This window comes from Desmodus rotundus, chromosome 11 (assembly GCF_022682495.2).
Source record: "Desmodus rotundus isolate HL8 chromosome 11, HLdesRot8A.1, whole genome shotgun sequence".
Classification (NCBI taxonomy): domain Eukaryota; kingdom Metazoa; phylum Chordata; class Mammalia; order Chiroptera; family Phyllostomidae; genus Desmodus; species Desmodus rotundus.
In genome coordinates, this window is record NC_071397.1 from 13509776 (window position 1) to 13534024 (window position 24249).

The following is a 24249-nucleotide window of genomic DNA, read 5'->3' on the forward strand; positions in this document are numbered from 1 at the left end:
CTGATGTTCAGTTCTTGGCTTGAGTGGTGGTCACTCGGGTGTGTTCGTGTGATGATAGCTTCGTGAGCTTTGTGCTTACTGCTTCTGAAAATATGTTCTTCTCCAGTTTGTCACTTTGGGGGGATATTTCTGTTGTCCCCAAATCTTCAGAAAGTAGATTCAGTGAAGAATATATTGCTACTTTTTGGATACTGTGGTGTTTTGTTTTTTGTTTGGGTTTTTTTTTTTTTTAGGTAACTCCAAATGACTGATGATAAAGAATGGAATATTTTATTTTTCTGTCAGAATTTCTGTACTTGTAATCATTCGTGTTTTGGTGCCAGTATCATAACTTTTTTTTTTTCTTATTCATGCAAGAGGGAACTAACACTCATCTGAATCAATAAATGATTTGATTTATTACAGTGTTGGAAATGTATTGCTATGGTCTATAGTAAATAAGATAGGACATGTCCAGTTATTTTGCTATATTTTTTAGCTGCTCTATAGTTATAGCAGTTTTTAGTAAGAAATTTCTCTTTATACATTTAGATAATTCTTCCTTTATGCTCTCTCAGTTATAATATCTGTGTATTACACAATTCTTTGGGTATTTGTATAGCTAGCAGTAAGATTTTTTTCTGAAATACGAACTTTTTCTTATTTTTGGTGAATTTCTAGTTAAATTAAAATTCTAATTGGATAGTCACATGCAAAATGATGATGTTGACCCCCTGCCTCAGACAGACCATATACAATATTTGACTAGAAGTTGAAAATTCACCGAAATATAAGAGATATAAAATTAAAAGTCTTAGGAAAAAAACAGAGGGTAAGTCTTAATGACCTTGGGTTTGGTAGTGGATTATTAGATGTGACACCAAAAACACAGACAACAAAAGAAAAATATTTAAATTAGACTTCATTAAAATTAAAAATTTTTGTGCATCAGAGGACATTATCGAGAAAGTGACCATTGTAAAGAAAGTGGAGAGAGAAACTACAGAATGGGAAAAAATATTTGCAAATCGTATATTCAGTATGTAGAATATATAAAGTGTCCAGTATCTAGAATCTATAAAGAACTATTAGGATTCACCAGCAAAAAGATAATCCAATCAAAATGTAGTCAAAAAAACTGAAACAAATGTTTTTCTAAAGATACACAGACGGCTTACAAGCACATGAGAAGATGTTGATTGTCATTAGGGAAATGCCAACCAAACCACAGTGATCTACCACTTCATATTTACTCATATCTATAATAATAAAAAATGGAAAATAGCAAGTGTTGGCAAGAACGTGGTGAAGGCCTGACAGAGGTTGCTCCGTGGGTTGAACGACATCATTCCACGAAGTGAAAGGTCACTGGTTCGATTCCCCGTCAAGGTATATGCCTGGGTTGCATGTTCAGTCCCCATTCGGGACACACACATACAAGAAGCACCCAATCCATGCTTCTCTCCTCTTTCTCCCTCCCTTCCCCTCTCTCTAAAAATAAATAAAGCCTTTTAAAGAGAGAATGTGGTAAAATTAAACCCCTCCTATATTGCAAATATAAAATGCTTCAGCTGCTATGAAAAAACTTGGTAGTTCCTCAACCAGTTAAACAAAAAATTATCATATGATTCAGCTGTTCCTCCAAGATATACCCGTATACCCAAAAGAGTCGGAAACAAGTATTCAAATACTTACACACAAATGTTCTTAGCAGCAGAATTCACAATAGCCAAAATGTGGAAACAACCCAGATGTCATTATGGATATTATTCAGTTACAAAAAGAAAGAAAAAAAGTGGTACCTCCTATTGGGTTGGCCAAAAAGTTCATTTAGTTTTTTCCATATGATGGTTCTTGTAGTGTTTAGTTGTCTTTAACTTCATTTGAAACAATTTTGTTAGATGGTGTTGTGACAGCTGTCATATCAACGTGCATTTAAAAAAAACCTAACATCAAAATGGATGAATTTTTGTGCAGCCATTTTAATATTGAATATGAAAGAAGATAACGTAACATTTTTGGCACATTATGCTTTATTATTCCAAGAAAGGTAAAGATACAACGGAAACTCAAAAAAAGATTTGTGGAGTGTATGGAGAAGGTGCTGTGACTGATCAAATATGTCAAAAGTAGTTTGCTAAGTTTCTTGTACTGTTGACATTTTGGTCAAATAATTCTTCGCTGTGGGGCTGTCATATGCATTGGAAGATGTTTAGAGCACCCCTGGCTTCTACCCACTAGCAGCCAATAGTGGGAGATAGGAGATAGCTGACACACTCAAAATATCCAAATCAATAAGGTTATCGGTGAAAATGAAAAATGTGTTTCTTATTTTATGGGAGAAACTAAACGGACTTTTTGGCCAACCCAGTGCAATGGAGATGAACCTCATAAACGTTATTACACTACATGAATTAAACCAGATGAAAAAGGTCACATATGGTATTATTCTGTGTGTATATAGAATAAATAAAAATACAAAGATAGAAAGCAGCTTGGTGGATTCCAGGGGCTGGGCAGAGGAGGGAAAAGGGAGTAACTGATTAAAGGAAACAGAGTTTTATTTTGCTGGGGGATGGAAGGGTTTTAGAGGTAGGTAGAAGCGGTGGTTGCAAAACATTGTGAATGTACTAAATGACACTGACTTGTCCACTGTAAAATGGTTAGTTTTATGTAAGTTAAAATCTGGTACTCAAATACATTATAATCGTATATTAGTTATATAACAAACAAATCAATATAGTACAGTTGATTTAATAATGGATATGAAGTCAAAATAGGAAAATGTTAATTAAATTCCTGTTACCATGGTGTGAATTATAAATATAAGCCTATAATTTTTTATCTGTTTCACACTTTTGCAGCCTGACATTAGCTTTAAGCCATAGAAAAACCTAAACAGCTCCCATTTTTAATAACTTATTACATGTTCTTAAATAATCAGATGAAAAATCCATGCTGGAACAGAAACCTAAGCCAGCTGCTCCCCAAGTCCCACCCAAGAAGCCTACTCCACCCACCAAAGCCAATAATTTATTGAGATCTCCTGCAACAATGTATTCAAAGCGACCTGAGAAACCAGTTCCTCCACCACCACCTGTACCCAGGTAAATTTTACCTAATTTTAAGTTAGTTTATTAATATACAGTATTTTGTCATGTATAATGCATACCAGTGGTTTTGGCCCCACTTTTAGGGAAAAAAATGTTTCGTTTTAACTTTCTAATTAAATTATTTATTTATATTTAGATACTTGGGTTTTGTATTATAAAGGAATTCAGCACTTATTTTTGAACAGATACAAGGTACAAGAAATTTTATGTACTAGTAACAAATTTACGATACCAGTTTGACGCTGCTCCAGAATCTAGATCTTCACCTCCTGCTCCATCTCCGGCCACTTCGGAGGTTTCCCTGGCATTGCCCTCTTCTGTCTTGGCATCTGAAGCAGCGTTTCTTCCTGCTGCCCCAGTCTGATGACACTCTCTATGGGAGGAGGCCCAAAGTCTCTCTGCAGCTCTGTTGCCGTGCTTTTTCGCATATTTAATAACTTTCAGCTTAAAGCTTGCAGTGTACAAAAACCGTTGTGACATTTTCCAAGGGATTTTCCAATAATTTCTCCCACCTAAAGTGTGTGAAGGGAAATGTCACGCTGTTCACCCTGTGGTAGTAAAATTGGCATCACCTATCTTACCAACTGGGTAACAATCAGCATCACCTGTCTTATCAAGTGGATAAGAAGCAGCAGCATCTGTCTCACTCTGTTTGTTGAATCATTGGCTGAAACTGCTTTTGTTGCGAGTTCCTTGAATGTTCAGCAAAACTGATTATCCGATTATCACATTCCATGGTATTATTTTGTATACATTTATCTCTACTGTTTTCTAGACTTACACTTTTAACACATAAGCATAAATAAAAGAGTTAGAAAACATTTATATAGATATGGAATTAGTACTACCCATGTATAATATGCATCCTTATTTTTCCCTCAAAAATTTGGGCCAAAATATGCATTTGTGCCTTTTTAAATCTCAAAGTAATTTTTAAAGTATTTGTTTTCCTTGTTTTTTTTCTATAGACTTCAATAATTTTCTGTTAAATATTAATCTTATATTCATACTTGGTAGATGTTAATGTTTCTGAAAATCATTTTATAGAACATAAAGAAAAATCACTAATATGCTCTAACATCTTTAATATCATTAATTACAGTGTTAAAAAATGGTCTTGTTTCACATGTAAATGATTTTTTTGCCTCTGATTTGTCTCATTTCAGGATTAATGGGGAAGTGTCTACCATTTCATCCAAATTTGAAGCGGAGCCAGTATCAAAACCAAAGCTAGATACTGAACAGTTACCACTTAGACCAAAATCAGTAGACCTAGATTCCTTTACAGTTAGGAGCGCTAAGGAAACGGGTAAGTTAGCGTGTGGAAAGGTGGTACTGTAAAAAAGTTGCCAGTGTAGTTTTCAGAAAGTATTGAAAATAAGGAATTTCTTTATGCAATTTTGTGTGGCTAGATACAATAGAATTTAAATAAAGTTTCTTTAAAATCTGTGAAGCCAAGTAGAATAATGTAAAAGAAGATAAATGGACGAACTATTTATGATGTACATAAGCTTTCTTACTGGTCAGAGAACTGAGGTAAATAGTAAGAGTTTATCCATTTATTGTCCTTCAAAATAGAATGACCACACCATCTAAGTCAGGCAGATATGAAGACATTTTAGTTTTAAAGGTTTAAAAATAAAGAGATGTGATACAGACTTTCAATACTAGCCCTAGGTTATATTTAAGAAGACTTTTTATTTTCCACTTAATCCCAATATACTTTTGTTTCCAGTTCAGGCAGATCAGGTTTTTGTGACTTACTTTCTCTCTCTACGTATCAGCAGATTTTACTTTTTTAGCTAAATGTTGTTCCTTAAGTTTTCAGACTGATTTTTCAGCCCATTAATTGTCTTTATTAGTCTCTAGTGTTTTATAGCTTTTAGTTCTAATGCTTGAAACAGAGAAAGTCTTGATAAAGATCTCACTATTAAAACGTTATTGTATAGTACTTTGAATTTGTTTTTAGGTTTTTTACATTTTCAAAGCACTTTCTCACTTAATGTTCTTATTTTATCTTTATAGTAACTCTTAAGAGGCAGATGCTAATTTTCCATATTTTGCATCTAAACAAAGTAAGCTAAAGGCATATCAAATGTTCAAGATCACATAAGCCAGAGAGAACTCTTTAAATCCCTTTATATTGAATACTCTATGAAATATTTTTTAAATCTTAATATTTTAAATATATATATATTTTTTTTTAAGATTTTATCTATTTATTTAGAGAGAGGGGAAGGAGAGAAACATGATTGTGTGCTTGCCCTTCACAGGTCCCCAGCTGGGGATCTGGCCTGCATCCCAGGCAGGTGCCCTGACTAGAAATCAAACCGGTGACCCTTTGGTTCTCAGGCCTGTGCTCAACCCACTGAGCTACACCAGCCAGGGCTATAGTTTTTAATTTTAGTGTTAACATAAACTCAAAGTCAGTTACACTTAGATTTTTAAAAATATTTTATTTATTTACTTTTAGAGAGAGGGGAAGGGAGGGAGAAAGACAAGGAGAGAAGTATCGATGCATGAGAGAGAAAATCAGTCCCCTCTCGCACGCCCCCAACCTGGAGGCCTGGCCTACAACCTAGGCATGTGCCTTGACTGGGGATTGAACTAGGGACCTTTTCGGTTTGCAGGCCGGTGGTCCATCCACTGAGCCACACCAGCCAAGGCTACACTTAGATTTTTTTTTTTTTTCCTTCTTACTACTTTTCAAAAATTTTGGGGTGATTTTTTCTCCTCTTTTTAGTTTGCCAGTACCAAAGCTCTGACCTAAACATGACCTCCTGAAGTTTTTTAATTGCAATGTTTTATAGATTATTTCATCATGTATTTTGGATCCTGCCCATTCTGGGTGAAGCCATATTCATTAGAAATTTTTGGAATATAAGATGTTGATTGTATTTGAGAGGAATTCACTCAAGTGTATTCAGTATGTTTTATGTGATGAACATAATTTGTATTCACTTAAATAAATCAAAACTTTCTGTGTTTTTAAAAATACTCTTTCTATTGAGGTTAGTGGCAAAAACTAACCTCAATTCTTGTTTTCTATTTAATATAAAGTACTGCTAGAAATGTGTTTTAAAAAGTAATAGTTGGAGAAATAAAGATTAAGTGCACCGTTTTAACTCTGGAAATCAAAAATTCATAGGCATTACATTTTTAGTTTCCACAATTTGCTGCGATCTTGATCAGAAGTTTTAAATTTTGATGAGTCTCTTTGGGAACTGAAGTAGTAATATTTAGAGGCTGTATATTTTCTGTATTTTTTTCTGTTACTTCATATAATTCTTTGCTGTATTTCTAGTAGAAATGACATGTAAGAGTGTAAACTGTTGATTGAAAAGTTCTACTTTTTACTTTGTCTTTGGTCCCAATTCTTATCTTACATTCATAGCCAGTATTCGGTTTTCATTAAAAACTGAAGAGGCTTTGTGGAACTGGGTTTTGAAATTTTATTTTTCTTTTTTTAAATCACATGAATAAGGGAGTAGAGATGCTGAGAAATATATGGTCAAAAAACTAACAGCTGACTGACTAGGTACTCTTCTTTATTCCTTCTGCCATTAGGCTGCCCTGGTGTACCATACTTACACCCTGTAAAGTTCAGAAAATGCCAATTTTGGAAATTGAGTTTATCTTAAGTGGCAGATGCTTATTAAGAAGTGTTCTCCCCACAGTATTGTTACAGGTACAAGTAGTGTGTCAACATAAAAGGCACAGATGCTGACAACAAAATGCTTATGTCTCCAACCTCAACTCAGGCCATTCCTTGTTTCCTTTTTTTTTTTTTTTTAAGATTTTATTTATTTATTTTTAGAGGGAAAGTAAGAAAGGGAGGGAGAAAGAGAGGGAGAGAAACATCAGTGTCTGGTTGCTTCTCATGTTGTCCCCTACTGGGGACCTGGGCATGTGCCCTGACTGGGAATCGAATTGGCAACCTTTTGCTTCACAGGCCTGTGCTCAGTCCACTGAGCTACACCAGCCAGGGCCATTATTTCCTTTTTAATTAGCATAGCATATGTTCTTAGTCGGGGTAGTAGAAAAGTGTTTTACTTCTTCAGAAACAGTTCTGTATCAAATACAACCTCAAATTTGGCATTAGGTTGAGGCATATTTTAAATAATATTTTTGGTTCAGTTTGAGGTTTTAAAATTTTTAAACAGCGTATCAATCTAGCCCTTTAACATAAGTTTCAGAAAAATTTTTTAAAAATAGACAAATCTCCTTAGTTTTATTGTGATGTAGTAATAATTTCAGGTGCAGTGATGTAATAGAAGGTACACTGACCTTGCTGGTAAAATATGTGGGTTGTAAATTATTGCCTGATGGTCATTATTGGCATGTTTCTTTTATTAACCTATTTTCTTGCTAACAATTGAATGACCCCAAATAACTATTACACCTGTTAGAACATCAGACATGGAAGTTGGTATAAAAAGTTATTTCCCTTCTGCTCCCCTCCTCCATTTTTAATCCCAACTCATTCTGTTTCTGCTCCTATCTATAAAGGATGTAAATTTCTTATTCTGCTCTCAGAATTTTCCTGTGCATAAAAACACATGCATGTATATAAATACAGACTTTGACTTTTCTACATACTATAAGAAAAACATTCCTAGAACAGTCAATTTGGGTTTCTTTTGAAAATTTATATATATTTAACATATATAAATTTGTATATATATTAAACATTTATATTTTTATATGTAACATACGTACATATCTATCTCTTCATATATGATGTAAAATAGTACTACAAATTTTAGAGCTATTACAACCATGTTTTAATTGTTTTTTCAAACACTTCATCAAAAACTGGTTAGAATAATCTTACTGCCACTACTGGTTAATTATAAAATGTACATAGTTCTAAAATAGTCGATTTTCCGGGAAAATAATTGGTTTGCAATTAGTTTAAAATACAAGGTTGCAAATTTAGTGGTAACATAACTATGTCATTGAGAAAACACAGCTGATAAAGTATTCTTCAAGTGTAGTATTTTATCTTTTTGTTTTTCTGTGGTAAATTCTTGAGTAAAAAAGAAATTGTAGAAATAGATACATGATTTGATCCAAAAGCCTTTATTTTTAGATACGGAACCATTCTTTCTCTTCAGTTCTGTTTGATAGTTGATCTATTTTTGTTTGCTCTACTTGCCCATATTTATTCATTTATTTCTTCCAGAAAGAATTTATGTTGTGTTTTTTTTCCAGTAAGATGCTTACCTTGAGTGGTACATGCTGTTCAAACTGAGCCTGTATCAGAACGAGGATACAAAAACAATACAAAGCACCACACACGGAAATGTAGAATTTACCGGGTATAAGAGCAAAGATTAAAATTGGTATTGTCTAATGATAAGAGTATCATGAGACATTATTGAAATTTCATTTATATATGTATGACATTTCAAGTGTTGTACTGAGTTGCATTTTTAGAGTGAGATATTTTAAAAGAATAATATTTAATAGTTTTATTAGATCACAGAATTAAAATTTTCTCATTGTATTGTCATGCTGAAGACTAAAACTAGACTAAAAGATGGTTTAATTTTAGTTACATCTATATTAATGAGTTGTTAATATGCTGATTTATTACTCTGACCACTAATCTTAGTACTAAAACATTCTTTTGGAAACTGTTTTGGTGTTCAGTGAGTAATAAAAAACGGCTTCTTTGTAGTTAAATGTCTATTAAGTTTATGTTCCTCATATTTTTCCCTTTAAAACAAAAGAAAAAAGCTAAAGTCCAATACACATCTTATGTAAATTTAGGTGATTTGCAATAGGTTTATGCTAAACATTGAACTGGTTTCTATTCGTTCTACAACTGTTCCTTTTTCCTGCTTTGTAAAATAATTTTTTTGGTTTAGACTTTTTTCTAGACATTTCTATCCTTGACTTTTCTTTCCAGATTTTGTTTCCTAGCCTGTTTGCCATGTTTCCCTTCTTACGTGTCAGGAAATTATTCTACCTTTCTCCATTTTGGTAAGATAATTTTATCAAAGAAATCAAAATAGTATATTCAGTATAAATAGGTGGTGCACATTGATTTTATTTTTGTAATTGTACTAAAAATGTACATGTCTGTCTGTCTATTCTAACCCATTGGTTTTCCATTTTAAAATAAAATTCATGTTGGAAAATTTTTCCTGATTATTTAATTTTTGGTAAGATTTTTTGTTTAAAAACCATAAAAGTCAGTTTATTTTCTCAAAAATTATGATATTTCATTGTGATTTTGAAAAACTCCGTTTCTTCTTGGCAGTAGTATTTAGAAATGTAGATGGCTGGCAGAGTGACAGCACGATTGCGAGTTAAATAGTTGTCATGCCTCCTATGCCACATGTATAGTCTAAATTTACTGTTATCGCTCAGGGAAATTTTAGTGTACAGCTTTGTCATGAGTCCAACATGTGCACTGTTTCATTTTACAACCTAATGGCTTAAACTGAGGGCCTGAGAGAGTCACAGAATAGTGAAATTATTCGTCTTGGTGTTGTAGCCCAAAACTGGACGTATGCAAAAAAGCCTTTTTACTGAGCATGGTGTGTAATTTTGTGAGTCTGCCTTTTATTTACTCTTTCAATTTCATTTATCTTCATCCGTTCCTATGTTTTTCTGTTTCTTTCTTTTTATTTCTGCAAGTTGCTTAAATATGCATTTGAAAATAATCTCCATGGGTCAAAATGATTGGATTGTACTTTTCAAGGTTTTTTTATTTAGGTTGTCAATAAACATCAGTGTAAAAAGCAATTTTTCACCCTATAAACTACAGTATTTTTAACATTTTAAAAAATATTGTTTATTTACTTTCTTGGTGATATTTATAGATAAAATGAGATAGTTAAACTCAAAGTCTTTCACACTGTATAATGCCTTTTCCACTAAAGCCACTGTGTTTATTATTATGGTTTGTTATGTTTTATAGTTACTTATAGGCTACTATTGAATAACTCAAAACAGTCATTGTATCGAGCACATTAGATTGCCAGTTGTGACGTATTAACTTAGTGACTAGATGAGAGATGAAACACAGAAAGTAATCCCAGCATATGAGGATGGAGAAGTGGCCAACGAACATTTAAAGTTGTCACAAAATATGTATTGCCAAGCAGAGATACCACTTTCTCTGACTTCCCCTTTTGTATCCTCTGTCCTTTAAAAAAATTATCTAAATGAATGACTTTGAATATGAAAGTTGATGAATAAGCTGAAGGCAATACTGATAAGACTCTTTAGGTTCTTTTATAAAATAACAAAACAGTGAGATGGGACATTAAATATTTAACAGAGCGTATAAACATCCAGGCAAATGGTAACGTGAAGAATGATTCCACACCTGGAAGACTAGGCCAGAGAAACCTGCTGCCATTTCCCCGGTTTGCAGTCTGGACTTTAGGAAGACAGCGTTGATAGCGCAAGTGTCGGAGTTACCTTAAGATTTTCGTTACTTACAAATACCTGGGCTTCAAAATTGAAGATCAGCTCCTTTAGCAAGGTTTTCTGGATCATGTAGAAAAAGTGAAGGCATTATAAACTATTGTTTCAAAGATAGGAATTATCTAGATTTGTTTTTACACCCGTTCATGGATCAAAGATCAACCAGCCTTTGATAGTGGGGAAGCAGATGGATGGTCTGTGTAGGATTTTCCCTTGATCTCCCATCTGCCTTAGATTCATGATTTATGATTTCCAAACATGGGAATTTCTCAGCAGAAATGCAGCGAGCTACAAACAGTGTGCATCCCAGCTACAGCTTTGCTGTGTACATACATATATACACATACCAAGACACATGAAATTATACTTTCCCTTTACATTGAGAAAAGTAATTGAAAAGCAGCAGGACACAAGATATAGCTGAGTCCTTAAAATGTGAATATCAGGATACTACCTGAAGTTTAAAACAAACTTTTTGTTTTAATTTTCTGATATATATTGTAATTAATTATGAGTTGAAATAAATCATATTTTTAATATGCAAGAACTTGAGATGACAGCTTTTTATGCAACAACAGGTGGTGGTATAAATTTGTATCTTTCAAGAACTTTTTGCTGTGACCAAAGCCTATTAAAAGCATGAACTTCATATTGTTAACTAAAGTCTTATGCTGTAAAATATATCGGGTAAACAGGATGATTGTTCTTAAGGGTGAGTGTTGTTTTCTAAATGCATATGAAAAGCACAGGTCAACAAGTGAGTCCTTTAATTTATGGTTTGTTAAGAATCCAGAAATACTTTTTTTACTTTTTAAAATGCATAGTCATCTCTTAGTACATTGAATTTTATTCTCCAGATCTCGTAAATTTTGATGATATAGCTTCCTCAGAAAACTTGCTACATCTCACTGCAAACAGACCGAAGATGCCTGGAAGAAGGTTGCCGGGCCGCTTCAATGGTGGACATTCTGTGAGTTACACTTACTGTTGTAAAACGGGGGATTTTGCAGATTGAGTCCTTGTGAAGATGAGAATGAGGGAGGATTTATAGCTCCACTAAGGTTTGAAAATCAGGAAGGTAGCTGTTGCACTCAAGTGGCACATGTTTGTATTTAAGGAGATGAAGAGAATACATCCTGCTCATTATCAGAGCTTGAAATGGAAGGTTCCAGAATCAGAAATAGAGTTGTACCGAGACCATAACCACAGAGCACTTAAACAAGATCAGGGTGTTGTATAACCTGCCTGTCCAACAACAATAATTAGAGTTGAGTGGCGCGTATTCATTTTAGGAAAGACTGAGAATCTCCTTGAACTACTAAAAGGTTTTTGTCGTACTAATCCTGGTATTTAAATGTGGAACTCGTTTTTATGCTTTTTATACACTGCCTGGGATACTGGTAATACTTTAGTGCCAATATATTAGCTCTTAAGCGCTGTGGTGCGTTCAAATTACATAAGTAGGGAAAATTTTCACAGCTAACAGGCAACTGGTTTTTCACTCAAGATCTGCAAGGGTCTTCTTATTCAGCTTGAAATTATGTAACATCCTGTTAATAGCAATGGAAAGCTGGAACAGTTAAGTGCTGAGAACAGAAATAAAAGTTATTTACTTTATTATCCAAACACTAACCTTTCCTTCTTTTCTTTTTTTTTGACTTTAAAAAAATCATTTAGCCAACTCAAAGCCCAGAAAAAATCTTGAAGTCACCAAAAGAAGAAGATAGTGCCAACATAAAGCCATCTGAATTTAAAAAGGATTCTAGCAATTCTCCAAAGGTGAGATGTGCATTGTGGTCTAAGATTTGTATACTTTATAAGATTTTTTTTTAAGCATCAAAGCTGTGTAATTTGAAGTGTCCTTTGCGTTGTTGCCCTGGCCAGTGTGGCTCAATGGTTAAAGCATGCCCCCCACCACCACCCAAGCCCCTTAATGGAAGAGTTGCAATTGGATTCCTGGTCAGGGCACATGCCTCTGTTGCAGGTTCATCCCTGATCTGGGGGCAGGTGTGTGCCCCCCACAATCCCTGATCCCAGCAGATTCCCAGTCTGGGTCTGGGAGCCTGCGAAGGCAATCAATCAATGCTTCTCTCACATCAATGTTTCTCGCTCTTTTCCTCTCTCTGTTTCTGAAAAAGCAAATGAAGATGACCTCAAGGTGAGGATTAAAATAAACAAAATAGAGTTGTTAAAGGTAAATCACACTATTCTCTGCAGATCATTATTTTTTTTAGAAGATCTTGCATTACTTTAAATAATAATAAAATGTTACATGTGTTCTATTTTTTGTTTATCCTTGCAAATGGATATTTTTTTATTAGAGTTTTGTTTTAGAGAGAGAGGGGAAGACAAACACCAATGTTAGAGACAAGCATCAATTGGTTGCTTCCCTTAGGCGTTTGGACCAGGAATCACAGGTGCACACACCTGCCCCCAGATCAGGGATGAATCTGCAATGTAGGCATGATTCCCTGACCGGGAGTCAAACCTGCAGCCTTTCCTTTACAGGATGATGCTCCGTTCAACTGAGCCACACCAGCCAGGGCTGTGTTTTCTATTTTTTAAGGCATAGATCTATACATCTGTTTCATTTTCCCATTAAACATGTATACTCATTAGGTCAGAAGCCATCACTTCTGTTTACTTTTTACCTAGCTTGATGCTTGGCACCGTCATCACTAAATACTACTGGAATGAATGACAGAGTACATGGATTCTTCCATCTATTATATGGCGGTGACTCTTTTTGAAACTCTTGCCATTTTTTTTCTAGGTACTATTACCACAACTGACACTTGTGTTTAAGAAAGTCATCTCTCTTTCTCAAATACATTCCAGGGCATTTGGCTGCTATTCCAGTTAATCAGACATACTGAATCTGATTTTCTCAGATGTTAGCAGTCTATTGAAATTTTATTTGCTGTTACTTTATTGAACTAGTAAAAGGGTGTCAGACCATGTGTTAATTTTAATCTCTTCGTGCACTTTATAATTACTTGTAAGTGAAGCTCTTTGGATAGTCTAAGTGATAACTTTAATGTGGAAGAACAAAACAATACCATAATGGTGATACAGTATTCTCCCCTTTTCTGTGGCGGATCCATTCCCAGACCCCCAGTGGTACTGGAATACATATATTCCAATCATTTATATATATAAATAAATAATGGGTTTTTTAAATACGTACATACATACATACATATCTTTTTACTTACAGCAAGCACTTCATGGCATCTCTTTAGCATATCCAAATTGCCAGTGTCACTACTCTTGTGCTTTGAGCCCATTCTTAAGTAAAATGAGGGTTCCTCGAACACAAGCACTGTGATACCAGGACCAGTCAGTCTGATAACCAAGACGGCTAAGTGACTAATAGGCAAGTAGCATATACCCTGGAGAAAGGGATCATTCATATTCTGGACAGGACAGAATGCGATGACTTGAGATTTCGTCACACTTAAGAACGGCATGCAGTTTAAAACATGAATTGTTATGTCTGGAGTTGTTTACTTAATATTTTCAAACCACAGCTGAGTGTAGGTAACTGAAAGTGCAGAAAGTAAAACTGTGGATAAGGGTGGGGCTGTAAATTCTTGCTTCTAAATATTCCACTGGGCAAAGCATTCATAATATAAATCTAATGGAGTCTTCCTTTACGACTTCTTTTTTTTTAATTTAAGAAACCAAAACTCTTGACATTTCTCCAAAAATCCCTGGTGTTTGCAAATTCATTCTTTGGTGGTTTTTCTAGTTGTGAACATCAGACTGTTTTTAGTATTTCCAATTTACCATTTATCTTGACATTTACTTATCTCCTTGCTATAAAAATCTTTTAAACTTAAATATAGCATTAAGTCTGAATGAAAATAAAATCACACAAATCTCTATTTTTGTTTTCAGCCATCTCTGTACCTTTCAACACCTTCAAGTCCTTCAAAACCAAATATAGCCACTTTTGTAACTCCATTAGAAATTAAAACTAAATCAGAAGCAGATGATGGGGGCAAAAATTCCCTGGATGAACTTAAAGCTGAGGTGATTGAACTCCTGTGCATTGTAGAAGCACTGAAAAAGGATCATGGGTAAGTAGGCCTTGGTTGCTTCTTTCAATACTACTTGACACCTGTGTAAAGAAATCTTTCAAATCATAGGAACTGAAGATGTAATCTGCCACGTTACTGGTGTCAACAAGTATGCTTTCAAAGAAATTTCTCTTAAATGTGTTTATCTCCTCATGGCAAAAAACTTAACTCAAGTAGCCCAATTACAGAAAAGGTACAGACATACCTATAATTTAAGGCTAGACATTTTCTGGCTAAACACAGGGGTTAATTTATCTTAAAATTTTTTTAAAAAAACCACCCTGACCTGTGTGGCTCAGTCAGTCGGGTGACGTCCCACAAAGCAAACGTTTGATTCCCTGTCAGGGCACGTGCCTGGGTTGCAGGTTTGGTCCCCAGGTTGGGGTGCGTGCAAGAGGCAACTGATCAGTATCGATGTTTCTCTCCTCCTTCCTCCCTTAACCTCTCTAAAAGTAATAAATTTTTTTAAAAAATTTAAATTAGGAAATCCATATTGTATATTGGATCTGGGATGTATCTCTGTATACGTAGTTTATTTCTCAGAGGTCTTTGATAGATGTTTCTCCTATCAGTTTCTCCAGAGGGTCAAGCTGGATATTTGTAAAACAAGTGGGTTGGTGTGGGGGGGCTCTGCCCGCAGAGCACCCCCATCCGCCACAGATAAGAATAAGTCTACCAAGACATGATCTGCTTGGGGAGGAAAGGTGGCCAGTCTCTCAAAGGAGAAGGGCCCTGAGCGTGTTCCTCAGTGGGCTTTCATTGGGTTCAGTTTGCACAGGAATACAGGTAAAGTTCATCAATCATTGTCAGACAGTAATGATCAAACAGTAGATAACATTCAAAGAACTATGAAGGCTTATTCTGAGTCAGGGTCAGTTAGCTAAAGGGCCATAAAACTCTGGGGAACAAACTCATTTCATGCTTGGACCCTTAGCAGAAAATTGAGGACATTCTTAACAAAGCAAGTTTCACAGGATTTTATGCATTCTTTCGTAGGCCTGATTGCCCAGGGAACTGCCCATTCCCGCCCAGGGCTGCACCACCCTCCAGCATTGTTTTCAGGCTTAAGTAAGGCAGCCAAGAGATTAGGAGACTTCTTGCAGACAGAATGAGGACCCAGGCTATGTCAAAGCCAAGGGGCGAGGGTCCATCACCCCCTTTTTCTATAGCCCCCCAAGTCCTTCCCTGAGGGACCCTTCGTGACCATGCCTATCTTAAGTCGTCCCTCCCTTGAGGAATCTTACCCATCACTGGCTAACCAGCCGTCCACCTGGGGTCAAGCAGGGTGAAGTAAAAGGGGGCAGATAAGCTTTGTCTCCTTTGTCTCCTTATGGTCCCAAGGTCTCTGACTCAGCCTTAGTCATGGGGGGTTACAGCTTCTGAAACCAGGCAGGGCGGTTCCCAACAGGTTGGGATGGGTGATCTCTAAGACCCATCTGTTATCTCTGAAAAGTTTCTGATAATGGTATATGGTGATACATACCTTAGGTGAAAGTAAAGGACATTTTTTGCAAAGGCCCAGTAGTTAAAACAGGTGAGCTAATTTATCTCAACTGAGGTTGAAGTGTTCTTTCGTTCTTCACTGTCTTTCTCCTGTAACCTCTTCAAGTGTTTTATGAAATATGGAATCTGGTATAAAAGTTATTGCCAGAGACCATGTTACCTCTGAGCTTAAATGTGCCATTTCTCCCTCAATACTCAGTTGGCATTGGATTCTTTATTGAAAAATATTAAGATCAATATGATATACTTATATTTTGCATAGCACTTTATAATAAACATTTCTTGGATACAAATTTATCCTTGAGTAATTATTTAATATTTTCATGCATATATATATATATATATCATATATAGAAAGTGGGAATTTCTAATTTGATATAAAATGGCTCTTTTAGAGAGAAGGGAAGGAAGGGAGAAAGGAAGAGAAAGATCCATGTGCAAGAGATACATCTATTGGTTGTCTCTAGCACACCCTCAACTGGGGATCTGGCCTGCAACCTAGGCATGTGCCCTGACTGGGAATCAAACTGGTGACCTTTGAATCTGTGGGCCACACTCAATCCACTGACACATACCAATCAGGGCTGGTGGCTTTGTCTTGAATCCTTTAGTTTATCTCTTCTGAGTCCAGCAATTTTTTTCAGATTCTGCAATATGCATATTATAAATTATAAGTTCATTCATCAAGGAAATCTTTATTGAGTACCACCCAAGAACCCGAGAACTCTCCTGAAATTTAAACAAAAGAAGAGCATCACAGGAGAATGGAGATATACGGAGAAATACTCTACCATGTACAGCTATAACAATAAATGAATTATGGCCCTGGCTGGTGTGGCTCAGTTGGTGGAGCATTGTCCCATAACTGAAAGGTGGTGGGTTTGACCAGTCCGGGCGCATACGTGGGTTGTAGGTTAAATCCCCAGTCTGGGCACACACGGGAGGCAACCAGTCCATGTTTCTCACATCGGTGTTTCTCTCTCTCTCTCTCTCTCTGTTCCTGTTCCTCTAAAAGCAACGGGAAAAAGTGCCTGGGTAAAGATAAAACAATGAAAAAATAAATAAATGAATTATGGCTACATGTGTCAACATGAATCAATCTAAAAAATGTTGGGGCAGGAAAAGTAAGCATACAGTATTATTTTATTTACATGAAGCTGAAAAGCATACAACAGCAAACATACTGTTTCATGATATATTTGTGTATGTGGCAGAATTAAAAAGAAGAAAAGGAACAATAATTACTATAAAATTTTTCCTATGAAGTAGAGGGGGACGTGGAATTCAGGAGGGAGGGTCACTTTTGGGTTTCAGAGTGATTTATTTTTTATTTCCTAAGGTGGCTTGGAGTTCTTAGGTTTTTGCTTTGTTATTATATCTTTACAGGTTAGAAATAATAGTCTTCATCATTCAGTATTAAAATCTTAAATCCATAGAATAAGTCATTAAAAAATTAGGGAGTTTGACATGGAAGATTGACAGAGTAATACATCAGTAACATCAGTAATCTATTTCTCCCCTAGAAAAGTTACAGGACTAGATACATCGTTTGATCCTATTCTTGTAAAGAGCAACAGAATGAGCAACTTTTGGCTAAGATGGAGGCATTGGTAGATACATTTTGTATTCTTACACAACCAAAAGAAGGACAGCAACAAATTTAAAAACAAAAAATAACCAGAATTCCCAGAAAATCAAACTGTATGGAAGTCTGACAACCAAGGAGTTAAAGAAGAAACATTCTTCCAGACTGGTTAGAGGGGCAGAGACGAGCAGCCACGTGGAAAGGACTCCTGGCGAGGCAGCATTTGGAATACCGAGTGAGGCAGCGGCTGGTGGACCAGATAGTCTCACGCTTGTGTGAGGATAAACTGGGAGGAACACCTGGGGAGTGAGAAAGACCATGCAACCCAGGGTTCCAGCGTGGGGAAGTAAAGCCTCAAAACCTCTGGCTATAAAATACTATGGGGCTTGTGGTGCTGGGAGAAACTCCCAGCCTCACAGGAGAGTTCATTGGAGAGAGCACAGGGTCCTAGAATGTACACAAACCCACCCACCCGGGAGTCAGCACCAGAAGGGCCCAATTTGCTTATGGCTTCAGTCACTTCCTCCACTTATTTGCTTAAATAAGTGGAGGAAGTGACTGAAAGCCAACTGAGAGCTGAGCAAGCAGCATTATTCCCTCTCAGACCTCTCAGACCCCTCTCCCATATACAGCATCACAGCACAGCAAGGTGGGTTGCTCTGCGCTGGTGAGTATCTAAGGCTCCGCCCCTTACTACATAACAAGCACGCCGAGACAAAAAAATACGGTCCAAATGAAAGAACAGATCAAAGCTCCAGAAAAAATACAACTAAGCAATGAAGAGATAACCAGCCTATCAGATGCACAGTTCAAAACACTAGTAATCAGGATGCTCAGAAAAATGGTTGAGTATGGTCACAAAATAGAGAAAAAGAGAAATAAAGGAAAATATAAAGGGAACCAACAGTGATGGGAAGGACACTGGGACTCAAATCAACGGTTTGGACCAAAAGGAAGAAATAAACATTCAACCAGAACAGAATGAAGAAACAAGAATTCAAAAAAATGAGGAGAGGCTTAGGAACCTACAGGAGAACTTTAAATGTTCCAACATCTGAATCATAGGGCTCACAAAAGGAAAAGAGGAAGAGCAAGAAATGGAAAACTTATTTCAAAAAATAATGAAGAGAACTTCCCTAATCTGGCAAAGAAAATAGACTTCCAGGACGCCCAGGAAGCCCAGAGAAGTTGGACCCAAGGAAGCACACACCAATGTACATCATAATTACATTACCCAAGATCACAGATAAGGAAAGAATCTTAAAAACAGCAAGAGAAAAGGAGACAGTTACCTACAAAGGAATTCCCCTAAGACTCTCATTAAATGCATCGGTGGGAGAGAGAAGCATCAATTGGTTGCTTCCCATATGTGGCCAGACCAGGAATTGTATATTCCTAGACTGGGGCTTGAAACCACAACCCTTTGGTTACAGGGAGGGTGCCCCTCCATCCAACTGAGCCACGCCGGCCAGGGCTGTAACATTTAATTAAAAAAAAAAAAACAAAGATATGTAAAGTCCAGGTTATCTTATTAAATAAGAAATATTTTGCCTTCTATTGGGACTCTTATTTATTTATTTATTTATTTATTTATTTATTTATTTATTTATTAAGAGAGAGAGAAACATCAATTTGTTGTTCTGCTTTTATGCATTCATTGGTTCGGTCTTGTCTGTGCCACGACCAGGGATTGAACCTGCAACCTTGGTATTGGATGACACTCTAATTTGGCCAAGGCGACATATTTTGACATTCATCTTACCAAATTGTTTAGGCTCTTAGAGTGTCCTGCCTAGGAAATGCATGATAACTGAATATGGGAAATTGCTTCTAAAAGCCACTTATTATTTCTTTATCATGAGCTGTTCTGTATTCATTTAAAAAATTTTTTTTTAATCTCAAGTAGTTTTGCCATGGTTTTCCTGAGTTTTACCTGTTATATTGAGCCATTTCATTTAGCGATTTTGAAATTTGTCTTAGTCAGTGTGGCTCTTTCCTTTAAAAAGTTTCCCTGCATTCTGGGTTATCAGGCAACAGAGAGACTGTTAACATTAGTCAAATACACTGTTTAATCAAAAGCCTCAACAGTAATAAAGACTTCGTTTTTAGGAAAGAACTGGAAAAACTGCGAAAGGATTTGGAAGAAGAGAAGGCAAAGAGAAGTAACCTAGAGGTAACTCACTTCTGCCAGCATTGAGATTGCAGTCAGCATAGAGAGGAGTGTCATTTCCAGCCCAGCGGGGTGATGGATTCCACTGCAAATAGTGCTGTCCTACTTCAGCGGGAGCACTCCCTGCTGCTTGGTAGCCACTTAGTTGCTCCCTGGTTAACACTGGCCCGTTCCATGCTGTGGTCGGGTGCTTGTTTTTTGGGCGCTACCTCTCATTGGCAGCACATGAGGCACGTGAATAAACCAGACGTGGATCTTACCTCATAGAGTCTGGTTGTAGATCTTTGCACTCACACTGCTTCTTTCTTGAGCTATGGTTTTCTTTTCAGTTGATCTTTTTTCTTTTCTTTTCCTGGGGAAGAGCTGCTGCTGCTGCTGGTAGTGATAATGGGATGGCGATAGACTTGCTCACTTGGATTTCATAGCTTGTTAACTATGATGTCATCATCTTCACTCTGCTGGTGACTGACAATTTGATTTCCTTTTTTAATTTCCCTTAACTTTTTGTCCATCCTCGCTGACTTTGGTCTTCATTTGTAGTCTTATTTTCTACACATGTCACAGAAAGTGTGTCCTGCCCTTTTTCAGAGGCTCTTGCCTTGTATTTATTTTATTCTCCTCCCTATGGTTACCTTGCCTCGTTACACGCAGGCATTTCTTTCGTCAGCTCTGTGAAACAGGCAGTGTGGACTTGCCATTAGAAAGCTTGAGCTCCTCTCCTTACACTCGTGACTTCCAGCTCTAACCCACGTGTCAGGTAGGCCCGCCACTTTCTGGACATTACCTCACGGGACACACACACAGCTCGTGAGGATTATTCTTCCCATTTTACGGGTGAGGAAACTGGAGTTTAGATTGATTAAGTCACCAGTTCAGTTGAAATTTTTAACAGAAGCAGCCAGACTTCAGAACCTATACTCTTAGGGATTAAGTTACACCTTTTGAACTTGAGGAAGTCACCTAATCTTACTCAATTTTAGTTGTTGAGGTAATATATGTGAAGGTGCATTTGCCCCTTGCAAAAAAAAAGTACATTAGCAGTCTCGAATTCTTTACCTGTAACTCAGTCCCTAACTCCTGACATTCTCAGTTTACTGACGGCAACTCCAGCGACTCTGCCATTTTGACAGCTTGTTACATTTTAACACTGCCACTCTTTCAAAGGTTTGCTTGGTTTTGCGATCCCACATTTTTCTCTAACTTCTCCATCTCTTCTTCCTGTCTTGTAACATAAATAAGGTGCTCCTTCAGTACTGTCCGTGGTCCTCCTTTCTGTGCATTCCTGCTTTGCTTCTCGGAGCCGATGAATATCGTGATTTGCTCTAGTGCATCTCTATCTAAATCTAATCCTTTTCCCAGCTTCTATTCTGTGTTTCTAGCTCTGAGTTTCCTGGATGTTCCAGTGTGAACATAGACTTAGCATGAAATTTCTCATCGTCCTTTTCCTGATTCTGTTTTTGTTGCTGTTTTGTTGCCCTTCTAGTCATGCAGACTTGGTACTTCTGTTCTTTTCTGATTCCATTCCCTTTCAGGCCTCTGAGTTTGTACACAGTAATCTTTATCTTTTTATCTCTACTGTTTCTGTCCCTTTGTCTTGCTCTTTGTCATCTGTTTAGCTTGCTGAAGTTTCTCTCATTTATATCTCAAAGTAATCTTTCCATACTCAGTACTTTCAAGAACTTTCTATTAATTGCTGAATAAAGTGCAAACTTCCCAACTTGGTATATATACCTTTTATGTCCTGATCCTGGTTTATCTTTCTTTCCTCACTTGCTGATCCTCCATTGTTTCTTACAGTTACTCATTTGAACTTTTACTCCTGTTGTGTTTCCTGGATTTTCCTTTTGTCTCATCTTCTCCTGCCCAAGTTCTGCAGATTCTCAAGGCCCAGCTCAATCACCTTAAGTTGGTACCAATCTTTTTCTCATTTAAAGTAATTTGTCTTTTAACAAATTCATGTTCTTTAATTTTATAAGAGGTGAATAAGTAAAAATGTTTATCTTGTCACTGTTACATTATGTGATAATATACAGCCTATGTTTCTAGACTGTAAGACTGTCGGAGGCAGGATCTGTATGTGTTTCATCTTTGCCCATAACTTCTAACACAGTGCTATGTATTGGGCTGGCCAAAAAGTTTGGTTGGTTTTTTTCATAAGATGGCTCTAGTAGCGTTAGTTGTCTTTAACTTCATTTGAAACAATTTTGCTAGATTGTATTGTGTCAGCTGTCATATCAGCAGTGCATTTTTTAAAAAACTTAGCAAAATTGGTGAATTTTTGTGTAGCCATTTTAATAGTAAAGATGGAAGAAATTAAGCAACACTTTGACATATCATGCTTTATTATTTAAAGAAAGGTAAAAACATGCAACTGAAACACAAAAAGATTTGTGCAGTGTGTGGAGAAGGTGCTGTGACTGAGTGAATGTGTCCAAAGTGGTTTGTGAAGTTTCATGCTGAAGATTTCTCACTGGACGATGCTTCACGGTCGGGTAGACCAGTTGAAACTGAGACATTATTGAGAATAAAGTTATACCATGTGGGAGATAGCTGACATACTAAAAAAATCCAAATCACTAAAGGCATTGGTGAAAATGAAAAATGTGTCTTTTGTGGAAAAAAATAAACAGACTTTTTGGGCTATCCAATATGTATATATATTAGATAGCTAGTAAATTTTTGTCAAATTGGTAAATGTTAAAGGATACATGTTAAGGCCTTAAATTTCCAGTGTGTAACATAGTAGAAATTGAGAAATTAAATATTTCTTGACTTTTATTTTTTATAGTTTATACATACACATCTATATTCATCTGTGAAAATGAGGTAATAAGGAAAGAGGAACTAACACAGTGCTGACTTTCAATATATGATAAGATTTGTCAAAAAAATTATGACAAAGAATCAGATGAATTCTTTTTGATTTGATCCTGAAGGGGAGCGGTTTGACTCCTGCGTTATAAAAGCACTCACTCAGGCATTTTGTTTTGGATCATATGCTTAAAGAGAAATTACATTTCCCCCAAAATTAAAAGTAGTACTTTGACATGAAATTAATATTGTATAATGCTAAATTATACTTAAAATGATAAAAAGGACTAAAGATGAACAATGAACATAAAAGAGCTAGGTGAGAAACTCCAGCAATTTCCAGCAGTCTAATTGCCTGGTGTCCAAACTTAGGACAAATAGCAGTCTGTAAGGAGTGTTACTGAGTGTATGTAGATTATTCTTTCCACCCCCTACTCCCTCTTGCACCAGTGTTTTTTCCTTCACTTTCTGTGTATTCTGTCCCACTAAAATTGGTACAGTTGGTTAATGTATCTTTTGAGTAGAAACAATAAAAGCACATTAGGCTGACAATTGAGAAATTTTATCTCCATCCAGTCTGAAGACTGAGGTTTCTCCCAGTCCATTGCTGCTAAAAAGTTTAACTAATCATATTAAGCAAAGAATAATATCAGGAAAGATCCTATCATTAAGAGACCATTCTTGAAGAGTTAGAATTGCTTAGGAGATGGAGAGCATTTTGAACTACACTTTTTCTGTGTGACAAAATGCACCTCGTCTCAGTGATGCACTGTTTGTCGGAGGTTAGTCATAGCGTGTATCACTCGTAGGCACTGTTGGGTACAGGGGTGATGCTGTCAGAAGATGGTAAAGCCTGGGAAAGGTCAGAGATGGTTGAGATGTTATATCCTTGGGAAGAGACTATAAAAACCGGGATTTAGAGCCTTAGACCTTACCAATTCAAGTCATAGGCTGTTTGCTAGCAGGGAACCTTGGCATGATATTTAATCTCTTTGAGCCTCAACTTAGTTATTTGTAATATGTCAAGATTACATAACTGTAGTTATTGTGAAATGTAATGAATTTTTCACATTTTCTTAAGTTTCTGAATTGTGAATTCCTGTTAATAGAAGGATACAGTCTACCTACAGGTCAAAATATTTCCAGTACATTGACTGAATTTTAAATGTGTTTCTGGGACTTGAAGAGAACTTAATCTAGAACATACTTTTTATGGATAAGGAAATTGAGAACAAGTAAGGTTAAGTGATTTGCCAGCATCACATCAGTTGTAAGTGAAAATGTAGAACTACACTGGTCCTTTATGTATTTGTGTGTGTGTGTGTGTGTATATTTTCCTGCTCTGTACTTCACCTTTAATTTAGTTGCAGGTTTATACAATTCTTAATTTGGTTTCAAGGGTTCTCTTGTTCTTTGTAGGGCTCACTTTCTTCCAGTTCTTCCAAATGTTCAAATGAGTTAACATTTGGGCTCAGAAAACTGTACTTGCTTTTGTGGTTTTTGCGCCCCGCCATTTAGGAATTTGCATTATGACATTTTCTTCTGTTGAACTTTGATTTACAC

At 36.3% G+C, this 24249-nt stretch overlaps 1 protein-coding gene across 3 annotated transcripts in view; it reads left to right on the plus strand.

Annotated features, from left to right (window-relative positions):
* CD2AP (CD2 associated protein) overlaps positions 1-24249 on the plus strand; it is a 102785-nt gene that overhangs the window by 75023 nt on the left and 3513 nt on the right. For 2 of the 3 annotated variants that reach the window (XM_053913482.1, XM_053913483.1), the window contains exons 12-17: positions 2924-3086; positions 4259-4401; positions 11393-11505; positions 12213-12314; positions 14436-14617; positions 19815-19878. In XM_053913482.1, the coding sequence (XP_053769457.1) occupies positions 2924-3086; positions 4259-4401; positions 11393-11505; positions 12213-12314; positions 14436-14617; positions 19815-19878 (767 nt within the window). The remainder of the gene's footprint in view (positions 1-2923; positions 3087-4258; positions 4402-11392; positions 11506-12212; positions 12315-14435; positions 14618-19814; positions 19879-24249) is intronic. The other variant, XM_053913484.1, reaches the window with a different exon arrangement.